Source organism: Mustelus asterias, unplaced genomic scaffold (assembly GCF_964213995.1).
Source record: "Mustelus asterias unplaced genomic scaffold, sMusAst1.hap1.1 HAP1_SCAFFOLD_77, whole genome shotgun sequence".
Classification (NCBI taxonomy): domain Eukaryota; kingdom Metazoa; phylum Chordata; class Chondrichthyes; order Carcharhiniformes; family Triakidae; genus Mustelus; species Mustelus asterias.
Window position 1 is genome coordinate 1,145,312 of NW_027590136.1, and position 12,065 is coordinate 1,157,376.

At 42.4% G+C, this 12,065-nt stretch overlaps 1 protein-coding gene across 1 annotated transcript in view; it reads left to right on the plus strand.

Annotated features, from left to right (window-relative positions):
* The window catches only part of LOC144483739 (uncharacterized), a 90,479-nt gene extending 85,275 nt beyond the window's left edge, over positions 1 to 5,204 (plus strand). Inside the window, exon 8 of the mRNA XM_078202276.1 lies at positions 774 to 5,204. Coding sequence (XP_078058402.1) covers positions 774 to 1,560 — 787 coding nt within the window. The 3' untranslated portion in view covers positions 1,561 to 5,204. The remainder of the gene's footprint in view (positions 1 to 773) is intronic.
* Positions 5,205 to 12,065: the final 6,861 nt, after the last annotated feature.

The following is a 12,065-nucleotide window of genomic DNA, read 5'->3' on the forward strand; positions in this document are numbered from 1 at the left end:
GAGAGAAAATGCTGGAAAATCTCAGCAGGTCTGGCAGCCTCTGTAAGGAGAGAAAAGAGCTGATGTTTCTTGTCCAGATGACCCTTTGTCAAAGCTCTGAAACATCAGTTCTTTTCTATCCATACAGATGCTGCCAGATCTGCTGAGAATGGGGAGAGAGTGTGTGGGATGGAGATTTACAGCTTTTGGGGAATGAGAGAGGAATGAATGTTCCGTAGAAATTGTCTGTTCTGAATTTCTATCCTGTACTGACACTGATGACATTTGGAAACTCATTTTACAGGATATTGAAAGAGGAATCACAGGCCGAAATCTCAAACTTCACGTCTCGATCTGACAGAGTCTTATTCCTTGGGACCTCAATATCATCGGACTTTGAATCCAGAAGGAGAAATGATTGTCCAGTCTGTCGATTTGAAAAGATTTGAAATGTCAGTGTGAGTGAAAAAGCATCAACACACTGCCACACTCGAGTGAGAGTGTTCCAATGCACTGACTAAAGAGCTTTAACCAGTTACACAGTCTGAATAAATATCACACCATTCACAGCGGGTAGAGACTGTAATCTTGTTCTGCATGTGGACGAAATTCAACTAATTGTCCACCCAAGAGAGAGGTAAGGACACCTGCATCATGGAGAAACCATGGAAATGTGTGGACTGTGGGAAGGGATACAGAACCCCATCAGAGCTGGAAGCTCATCGGCGCAGTCACACTGGGGAGAGGCCGTTCATCTGCTCTCAGTGTGAGAAGGGATTCATTCAGTTCTCCAGCTTACAGATACACCAGCGAGTTCACACTGGGGAAAGGCCATTCACCTGCTCTCAGTGTGGGAAGGGATTCACTTGTTCATCCAACCTGCGGACACACGAACGGGTTCACACAGGGGAGAGGCCGTTCACATGCTCTCAATGTGGGAAGGGATTCACTCGATTATCCGACCTGCAGATACACCAGCGAGTTCACACTGGGGAGAAACCATTCACCTGCTCTCAATGTGGGAAGGGATTCATTCAGTTATCAGACTTGCAGAGACACCAGCGAGTTCACACTGGAGAGAGGCCGTTCACCTGTTCTCAGTGTACCAAGGGATTCGCTCGATTATCCGAACTGCGGACACACCAGCGAGTTCACACTGGGGAGAAACCATTCACCTGCTCTCAGTGTGGGAAGGGATTCACTGTGTCATCCAACCTGCAGACACACCAGCGAGTTCACACTGGGGAGAAACCATTCACCTGCTCTCAGTGTGGGAAGGGATTCAGTCGGTCAACCCACCTGCGGACACACCAGCGAGTTCACACAGGGGAGAGGCCATTCACCTGCTCTCAGTGTGGGAAGGGTTTCAGCGTTTCATCCCAGCTGCTGAGACACCAGCGAGCTCACACTGGGGAGAAACCATTCATCTGCTCTCAGTGTGGAAAGGGATTCACTCAGTTATCCAACCTGCGGACACACCAGAGAGTTCACACTGGGGAGAGGCCGTTCACCTGCTCTCAGTGTGGGAAGGGATTCACTCGGTTAACCCACCTGCGGATACACCAGCAAGTTCACGAGTGATGACAGTGGTTGGATTCTGCTGTTATTGTTTCTGCTCTCAGTTGCATCCAGGACTGCATTTTGTTCATTCTCACAGTTGGTCAATGGGAAGGGCCAGAGGCTTTCTTTGTGCTGGACTGGCCGGTCTCAGCCTCCAGTGGGCTGATGCTCTTTGAGTCTTTTTGCGAATACATGGTTTCAAATGTCACAAGGATCACAGAGTGACAGGGTGTTAGGAAGTTTAGAGATATTTAGTCAGAAGAAAACAGAGGTTGGCAGTGCAAAGGTACATTTCTGAATGGAGGGCTGTGACAAGTGACGTTCCTCAGGGATCAGTGCTGGGACTTTTGCTGTTTGTAATGGATATAAATGATTTGGAGGAAAATGTAACTGATTTGATTGGTAAGTTTGTGGACGACACAAAGGTTGGTGGAGTTGCGGATAGCGATGGGGACCGGCAGAGGATACAGCAGGATATAGATCAGTTGGAGACTTGGGCGGAGAGATGGCAGATGAAGTTTAATCTGGACAAATGTGAGGTAATACATTTTGGAAGGACTAATACAGATGGGAAATATACAGTAAATGGCAGAACCCTGAAGAGTATTCATAGGCAGAGGGATCTGGGTGTACAGGTACACAGGTCATTGAAAGTGGTAATGCAGGTGGAGAAGATAATCAAGAAGGCATACGGCATGCTTGCCTTCATCGGCCGGGGCATTGAGTTTAAAAATTGGCAAGTCATGTTGCAGCTTTATTGAACCTTTGTTGGACCGCACTTGGAATCAATTCTGATCACCACACTACCAGAAGAATGTGGAGGCTTTGGAGAGGGTACGGAAAATATTTATCAGGATGTTGCCTGGTGTGGAGGGCATTAGCTATGAGGAGAGGTTGGAGAAACTTGGTTTGTTCTCACTGGAACGACGGAGGTTGAGGGGGGGGCGACCTGATAGAAGTCTACAAGATTATGAGGGGCATGGACAGAGTGGATAATCAGAAGCTTTTTCCCAGGGTGGAAGAGTCAATTACTCGGGACATAAGTTTAAGGTGCGAGGGGCAAGGTTTAAAGGAGATGTACGAGGCAGGTCTTTTTACACAGAGGGTGGTGGGTGCCAGGAACCCGTTGCTGGTGAAGGTAGTGGAAGCAGATAAGATAGTGACTTTTCAGATGTGTCTTGACAAATATATGAATAGCATAGGAATAGAGGGATATGGTCCCCGGAAAGGGTAGGGGGTTTTGCGACAGGCTTGGAGAGCCAAAGGGCTTGTTTCTGTGCTGGAATTTTCTTTGTTCTTCGTTCTGTTTGGAACATCCCAAATGCCCATCCAATTTCCTTTTTAATTGTTTATTGTCTCCACTTCCTCCTCCCTCGTAGGCAGCGAGTTCCAGGTCATTACCATTCGCTGCATCAGAATATTCTTCCTAACATCTCAACCCCCCCACTGCCCCCCTTGCACCTCTGACCCAAAACAAGAAATCTGTGTCTCCCCTTGCCCTTGTCCCTTCAGCTAATGGGAACAGCTTTTCTTTGTCCACCTTATCTAAACCTGTCAGAATCTTGTCCACCTCTATCAAATCTCCCCTCAACCTCTTTTGCTCCAAGGGGAACAAACCCAGCCTGACATCGACAATAAAAACAAACTAACAGAATATGTTACTGTCTGAAATCAAATGGGAATGTTTAATTTCTGTTTTAAAGATATTGTGAAGATATTGTCCTGGACAAAAAAGGAATTGGAATAACTCACCTTGGGAGTGGTTGAATGGAATATATCAATCTGATATCCACGTACAGTCTCATGAAAGTCTGGAATATGCAGCTGGAAGTCCCTTCCTAACAGCACTGTGGGTGGACGTATACCTCAGGCATTGCAGCAGTTCAAGAAGGGGTTGGGGTTGACCATGGCCAAGGCAGCTACATACAGCCACATATTCTGTTATAATTGAGGGGGCGGCACGGTAGCACAGTGGTGGGGTGGCACGGTAGCTCAGTGGTTAGCACTGCTGCTTCACAGCTCCAGGGACCTGGGTTCGATTCCCGGCTTGGGTCACTGTCTGTGTGGAGTTTGCACATTTTCCTCGTGTCTCCTCGTGTCTGGGTGCTCCGGTTTCCTCCCACAGTCCAAAAATGTGTGGGTTAGGCTGATTGGCTATGCTAAAATTGCCCCTTAGTGTCCTGGGATGCATAGATTAGAGGGATTAGCAGGTAAAATATGTAGGGATATGGGGGTCGGGCCTGGGTGAGATTGTGGTCGGTGCAGACTCGATGGGCCGAATGGCCTTTTTCTGTACTGTAGGGTTTCTATGACTGCAGATTGAATGTGAGGCATTGTGGGACTGGACTATCTTGACCATATTCCTGTGACTGCCCGGAAACTCATGTCTATTTTAGTTTATAATTGAGGTTTTCTGGGAATAAGTTAAATGCGGAAATATTAAGCATAGCCTGGAGGGATTTGGAATAACTGAGAATTTTATCCCCAGATAAAGAACAAAGATTTTGCTGGTGTTTGGGTGTAACGTGTTTGGGATTTTAAATCAACAAAGATGTTGCCTCTAAAATCAGTCCTTGTAAGTTGGCTTAAAAAAGGTTAAGTTATAATGAAGGAGCTTGTATCTTAGTTTAATCAAGGAGTTGTGAGCTTGTAGTGCTCTGTCGCTTGAAGAAGCTATAGCTGCAAGAGAGAATGCTGAGGATTCATTGTTTGAAATTTACGAGCTGTGAGAATCTATGTGTTTTGTTTGTTTTATGTGGATGTAAATGTGTTTTATCATTGTTTTGGGCTACATTTGTTGATCACAAGAACGCTTAAGGAATTAATTTTGGTTACTGTTGTTGTAAAGCACATACTAAGTTTCTCTATTTGTGTGTGGATGATATTCGTGGGATTTGTGCGAGGTTTTTTGTCTGTGATTTAAATCAAACAGATTTTTAAAAAAAGGAAGTGGAATTAATAAAACTTTTTTTGTTCAGAAGTTATGAACCTGGAACCATATTTACTGGCCAGAGACAGGATTCCAGGATATTTTACAAAACATGTGGGAATTTTAATCCAGATAAAACTCACTCATGAGAGAATGAGAGTTTTAATTTGTAATGGTTATTTAAAATTTGATACATATGAAACGATTCCGACCAATCCTGTGTTGGATTGATCTTGGGTTAAACTTCCTGTCAGGTCCAAAGATTTATTCCTGACGCAAGTAACACAATGACAAGGAAAATTTTGGAATTGGATACTGAAGAAAAGAGTTTAAAAGGAGAGAGTATTAAATAGAAATGATTCCCAGACCATGTGGTCGTCAGATTAAAACAAAGGAAGGGTGCTGACATCCATTTGAGAACTTTTAATCCACCCCATTTCAAACTAAGGGAGTCTATATACAAAACCCAAGGATGGTAGATAAGGGGGTCTGGAAAGCACCATGATGGGGGCACCTGTCTATGAGATGATCAAAAAGCCCCATAATGCCCAGATACTAATTTTATTGAACCTATAATGTCTGTAATCTATCACCATTCTGATTGGATTGTGTCCAGCCGGGATGGGCTGAGTAACTGGATAAGAATTGATGATTTTCTTTGTTGGGTGGAGTTGCACATGGTCAGCCCCTGTGGCTTCTCCCCACTGGCGTAACTCAATAAACTGTTTGTTGTTTGAATCAGACTCGAGTGTTGAATGATTCTTCTGAGTTCATTCCCCCCAACACACTGGGTACATTACCACTTCATCCTTGGGGGTGGTCTGATAGGCTGTGGTCCAGACATGTGGACTTTGGGGGACCTTTGATGAATCACATGTTTGGTCGTTGTAGATGCGCATTCAAAATGGTTGGAAGCACAGATTATGAGTAATATTCCAGCTCCTGTGACAATAGAGAAGCTCTGTCAAATTTTCACAAGCCCTGGGTTACCAGATTCGCTTGTTTCAGATAACGACACTCTGTTTATAAGTGAGTTGTTTCAGGAATTCTTGTAAAGGAATGGTCTACGCCATGTGCGTACTGCACCGTTTCATCGGGCTACAAACGGTCGAGCAGAAAGAGCTGTTCAACCTCTGAAGGAGGGATTGAAGAGAATGGCAGGTGATACTTTAAGAACAAGCTCTCAAAATTTTTGTTCCAGTTTTGCATCACACCACAATCTGCAACCAGATTCTCTCCTGCGGAATTTTTAGGTAGAAGGTTGAAGTCTCATCCGGATCTGCTTCATCCAGGTCTCAGAGCAAAAGTGAGCAGGAGACAAGAGAAGCAGAAGGAAGGACACGACTACCGCGCCAAAGAGAGGCAGTTCAAACCGGGTGATCAGGTTTACATCAGAAACTTTGGGAGTAACTAAAGGTGGTTACCGGGAATAATTTTAAACCAAAGTGGTCCAGTATCTTGGGTGGTGAGACTGTAAAATGGAAGAGTTGTTCGCAGACACCAAGACCATATTCGCTTGCGGTGTGACCCCGAGTCAGGAACAGTTTCAGAGTCAGCAACCATTACTGAGAACATGGCAGAGGGTCATGCTGCTGTGGATGTTCACCAGGAAATGGTTCCAGCTTTGCCAGTTGACTCTGCTGTGGGAGTGGAAGAGGAATGTTTATGTACAGATTCTCAAACTACCTCTTCACCTCCCATTCCAGAAACACCATGACAAGATTTACCAGTGGTATTGTACAGGTCGCAATGCAACCACAAAGCTGTGACAGACTTCCGTATTGTTAAAGACATTACTTTGTTGTATTTCTGTCCTGATGGGGGATTGAAATTTAAGGGGAGGAGAAGTGTTACAGAGTTCTTCTCAACCTCTCTCCCTTCTGAGCACGTGTGGGCTTTGGGCAGGGTTTCAGTCTGCAAGTCCAGGCTGGTTCCAATGCTCCTGTTTCATTTTGTGTGCCAATGATTTTTAAACGTTGTTATTCATTTATATAAAGAACATCCTGCTTTTAACAATGCATTTGACTACCTTATTTGTGGACTGAAGTTTCCACAATTTAAAGCAGGAGATTAGTTAAATGGACAGCCTGAATTGAGAGACAATTAAAGAATAAATGATTCATTAATACAGATGTTAGGCTGGAAATGTAAATTTGAACACAAAAGTTTGTAACGTTTAGAATTATAAAGATCCAAGGAATGTTTAAAATGCTGTGGGGATTATAAAATGTTCCCTTCTGAGGCCGACAGAATAAAAAAAAACAGATAGCAAGACTTGTTAGTGTGGCGCGGTGCCAGAGTGGTTAGCACTGCTGCCTCACAATGTCAGGGACCTGGCTTCGATTCCCGGCTTGGGTGACTGTGCGGAGTCTGCACGTTCTCCCCGTGTCTGCATGGGTGTCCTCCGGGTGCTCCAGTTTCCTCCCACAGTCCGAAAGACGTGCTGGTTAGGTGCATTAGCCATGTTAAATTCTCAATCAGTGTATCCAATCAGACGCCAGAGTGTGGCAACTAAGGGATTTTCACAGGAACTTCATTGCAGTGTTAACATAAGCCTACTGGTGACACTAATAAATAAACTAATACTTTGTTAACCTTGACTGGAGGGAATGAATCGGCTCCTGTTCAAGATGTCTCAACATTGAATGACTGATGTTAACCAATTATTGGTCAACACTCAGGCTACCCCAAGCTAAGAGATATCGTTTGAGAGAAAGAATTGTCTTAAAATTCAGACAATGTGTGCAACTTGCTAAAAACCAAACCAGTTTCATTATTGACAAGTTAAAGACCAATTGGCTAATTCCCAACAATTGGCTGAGCTGGGCTTTCTACATTTTGAAAGTATAAAAAAGGGGATTCAAGAAACCAATTTGGTCGAAGTTTTTCGAAGTTCAAGGTTTTTTTAAGTTTATTTATTAGAGTCACGCATTCACACTGCAATGAAGTTACTCTGAAAATCCCCCAGTCACCACACTCTGGCGCCTGTTCGGGTAAACTGAGGGAGAATTTAGCATGCTCAATGTACCTAACCAGCAAGTCCTTCGGTCTGTGGGAGAAAATCCACACAGACAGGGGGAGAATATGCAGACTCTGCACAGACAGTGACCCAAGCCGGGTCCCTGGCGCTGTGAGGCAGCCGTGCTAACCACTGTGCCCTACAAAGAGGTGTTGAAAGCTGTTGATTTTACAAGTTATCCATGTTTTCGGAGCGGTCACTTTTTGTCCTGGCCTGAGAAGGATGGAGAGAAGTCTGTTCAATTGTTCAAGTTAAGCTTTCTCCTTTTACTGTTAATAGATTCTTTGCTTTTTTTATCCTTCTCTCGTTACATTTTTAATCGTTAATAAACTTTCCAAATTCACCATTTAAAGCATTCTTTCTTGCCATTTGGTTAAGTCACTGGAACCTGGTGTGATTTACGATTAGTGAGGTTATTGTAAACAAGTGAACCCTATAAATCTTCGTTTAAATAAATCAACAGTTATACAACAAATGTTTTATTCCCACAAGAAAGACACGTTTAAATGGTATTCCTTCTAAGCAAATATTTTAAATGAATGCACTGTTCATTATGTGATTAAACAGTATTGGAAACTAGTAAATTGACTTGATGCTATTTCATTTGTATAGCTTCCAAAAAAATATTCTTCCAACGATTAAAGCCTCTTTGTGATACTGACATCCCCAATCCCTCAGCCCCATGAGATCAGTGTAATGGCACAAATATGAAAATAATTAAAAGCAAAAGAAAATCATATATCTGCCTTTAACAGCGGGGATTCCTGGAATATTCTCAGTGTTCTGCATCTCATTAAAGAGGCAACGTCTATTATACCTGATTAGCACCATGTTCTGTTGTACAGCATAATCTGATTTCGATTATTTAACAGTCCCTCTCATAACTGCTAATGAATGAAGAAATGACCAGTTCATAACCTGGTTCAGTGGAAGATAAAATATTTATTCTTGCGATGTTGTGTACTATGCCGCAAAGTCCTGATGTCCTGTGTTCTCAATACCAATGAATGTTAGACAGCCGGTGGCCAATAAAATGAGCTATCATGATTTGGATGCTGAAGGAGTACTTTCCTGGTCGTCGTGTCCGTTCTGATTTATTCGCTTCATTGTCAAAAGTCAATGTCAATTTTATGTGTTTCTGTTAACTAAATGCTTATTTGTAAGTCAAGAAGGTTTATTTCACCGTTAATTTTCACAGGATTAAGGAGCTGTTGGGGAAATATAAGATGTAACATGGTATCATACGAGGAGTTTCTATTGTTAATTCATTAATGGGCGACACAGTGGCATAATGGTTACCACGGCTGCCTCACAGCATCCTGAGAACATTAGTTGAGTTTGTCGATGAATTGTCCAGCGATAATAACACTAGGCCAGTGTTTCCCATCTTCTTATATCCAGTTCCAAGGTACAATGATAGCTATCCACACCTGAAATACAATCATCCCTGCATTAAGTTACATAAATCGATAATAATTCCTCTAATTAATTATACTTTGCTACAATGTCTTAGAGACACAGAATTATTGTAAATCAGACTGACGTCTTTACCCTGATAATGTAATGTCATCTGTTTATGTCCATTCCCTTGTGAAGGGATGCAGAAATAAAGACACTTTATTAACAATGAAATTGTTTCTTTTCTATTACAGATGCTCAAATGCAATTTCACCTCTTGGACTAGCAAAGACATGACAATGGATCTCACTGTTACTGCTTCAGTGTTAGTCTGTCTCTGGAATGTTCCAGTGTCAGCAATCAATTCACCAGGAATAATCCTTGGCGTTTTTGATATATTTGATTTGATTTCATTTCATTTGATTTATTATTGATTTATCACACATATTAATACACAGTGAAAATTATTGTTTCTTGCGCACTATACCGTCAGAGCATAACGTACATAGGGAAGGAAGGGGGAGAGTGAAGAATGTAATTTTGCAGTCATAGCTGGGGGGTAGAGAAAGATCAACTTCGTGCGAGGTCGGTCAATTCAAATATCTGATTTCAGCAGGAAAGAAGTTGTTTTTGAGTCGGTTTGTACGTGTCCTCAGACTTTTGTATCTTGTTCCCGATGAAAAAAAACGATGAGAGACTATGTCCGGGGTGCGTGGCGTTTTGTTTTCATAGGATTTTAGATATTTTTACAAGTGTAGAATCGGAGGTTGTGTTGACTCAGCCAGAGGCAGAAACTGGGCATCCCTGAGGCTGACTGAGACTGACATGTAAAGCCAACGCGTTCAATATTGGCAGCAACTGGATAATCTGGGTACGACAGGTCCCTGAACAGTGTTTATCATGTCTTCTTCAGTACGATAGTCTTGGGACAACCTACAATTCCTCCGCCCCATGGATTCAGAATCCATTTACTCTGCCCAAAGACACTTCAAACAACGTAAAGAGAAAATGCTGGAAAATCTCAGCAAGTCGGCAGCATCTGTAAGGAGAGAGAAGAGCTGACTTTTCTAGTCCAGATGACGCTTTGTCAAAAGATCATCTGGACTCGAAACCTCAGCTCTTTTCTCTCCTCACCGTTATTGCCAGGCCTTCTGAGATTTTCCAGCATTTTCTATTTTGGGTTCAATTCCAGAATCCACAGTAATTTGTTTTCATACTTCAAACAACACCTTCTGTTCAGAAATAACTGAAACCGGAAGATTCCTAAGTTTACCCTGTCTGTCCTACATAGACTCCAGTTTCACTATGATGAAAATGACTCTTAGCCACTACTGAAATTGCCGAGCAGGCCAGTCAGTTGTATCAAAGCTGCTATGGAAAATCAAATAATAAACACATCCAGAGGGCAGGTTTCATCAAGGTGGTTCACAACCGCCTTCTCAGCAGGGACAATTAATGTTGGCTTTGTCAGTGATGCTCACATCCAGAGGATCAATAACAACAGTGTAAAGTGCTGCAAATTCTGGAAATCTAAAATTAAAGCAACACAAATGCTACTCAGCAGGTCAGTGTGCATCAGCAGAGAGAGAACCAGATTCACATTTAAAATCGATGCCAGGATGCAAAATCTGATTGATCTAATTCTGAAGAGCAAGGCTGTTCTCTCCAATATCGTACCCTAATACTCATTCTTCAACTAAAATCACAAACTTACTGGCCATTAATCACACCTCGGTTTGTGGGAGCTTGCTGTACGCAAATTTCCTGCTGTATTTCCAACATTACAACAGCGACTAAATTCAGCAAAGGTAGATCAGTGAGCTTTAAGAACTTTGGGATGACATGACGTCGGGTAAAGCGATCTATGCCTGCAAGCTCTACAAAAATGAAAGTTTAATACCTTGGAAGCGTTGAGATTAATGTGAATATAGCCACTCATCTACCTGATCATAGCACCATGGAATCATAGAATCCCTACAGTGCAGAAGGAAGCCATTCTGTCCATCATCTCTGCAACGGCCCTGCCTTCATCCTATCCCGACAACCGCAAATATTCACAGGCTAATCCTATCCCGACAACCGCAAATATTCACAGGCTAATCCCCCTAGTTGGACAATATGGCGCAATTTAGCATAGCCAATCCACCTTGGCCTTGGGAATTATACTCTCCTGGCGAACTGCTGCAGACTTGATGCACCGAATGGTCTCCTTCTGCATTGTAGGGATCCTATGATTCTACGTTGCACATCGTTGGACGCTAAGGGGCAATTTATCGTAGCCAATCCACCTACCTTGCACATCCTTGGACTGTGGAAGGAATCCGGAACACCCGGAGGAAACTCACATGGACATGGATAGAATGTGAAAACCACACACAGACAGTCGCACAAGGTTGGAATCGAACCCTCTTCCCTGTCGTTGTAAGGGAGCAATGCTAATTGGATCTCTTAGTGATAACCACACTGGAATTTTTATTCTTCCCTCGTGTGAGTGGCATCACAATTTGTGACAGGAATATTTCACTCATCAGATCTGTTTGTTTTAACTGGTCTCGTTGAAGCAAATTAAACGATCAATCAAATTAACATTCAGTGGAATACCAGCCTGTTCACAGGTAATTTATTGATTGTGACATCAGAACTTTCGGAACAAATTCTTAAATAGAATGGATTATATTGTTTTAATTAAATAGCATCTGGTGTAATGTATGTTAAAACGTTTTCATTCCATTTTGAACCAACTGTTAATATTCTTAAAATAACCGCTATTTTGTGATGAAACTAATGAATAAATGACGGTTTATCTGATTTTGCTGCCATGAACATTTCATTGTAAACAGTGAGGTGTTTATGTAAATAAACACAGAAATAGAAATCCCAGATTAGATTGTTGACTGACAAAAACACAGCAAATATTTCCCCACCAACACAGCACAGAAATAGAGACAAACATGCAAATCGATCAACGGATTCCAGTAATGATTGTTTTTTGACATTATTTCTTCATCAATTATTTGAGGAAATGAGATAGGATGATATCTATGTTCAGAATTAAGAAAGAATCCCTCTGATTCCGAAATATAATGACACGGCAAATGTGTTTGTGGAGATTTTCTGTGTTTCATCTCTCTCTCGGTATTTCTCCTGTCTGGTTCTGTGTCTTGTCTCTCCACGATGGCT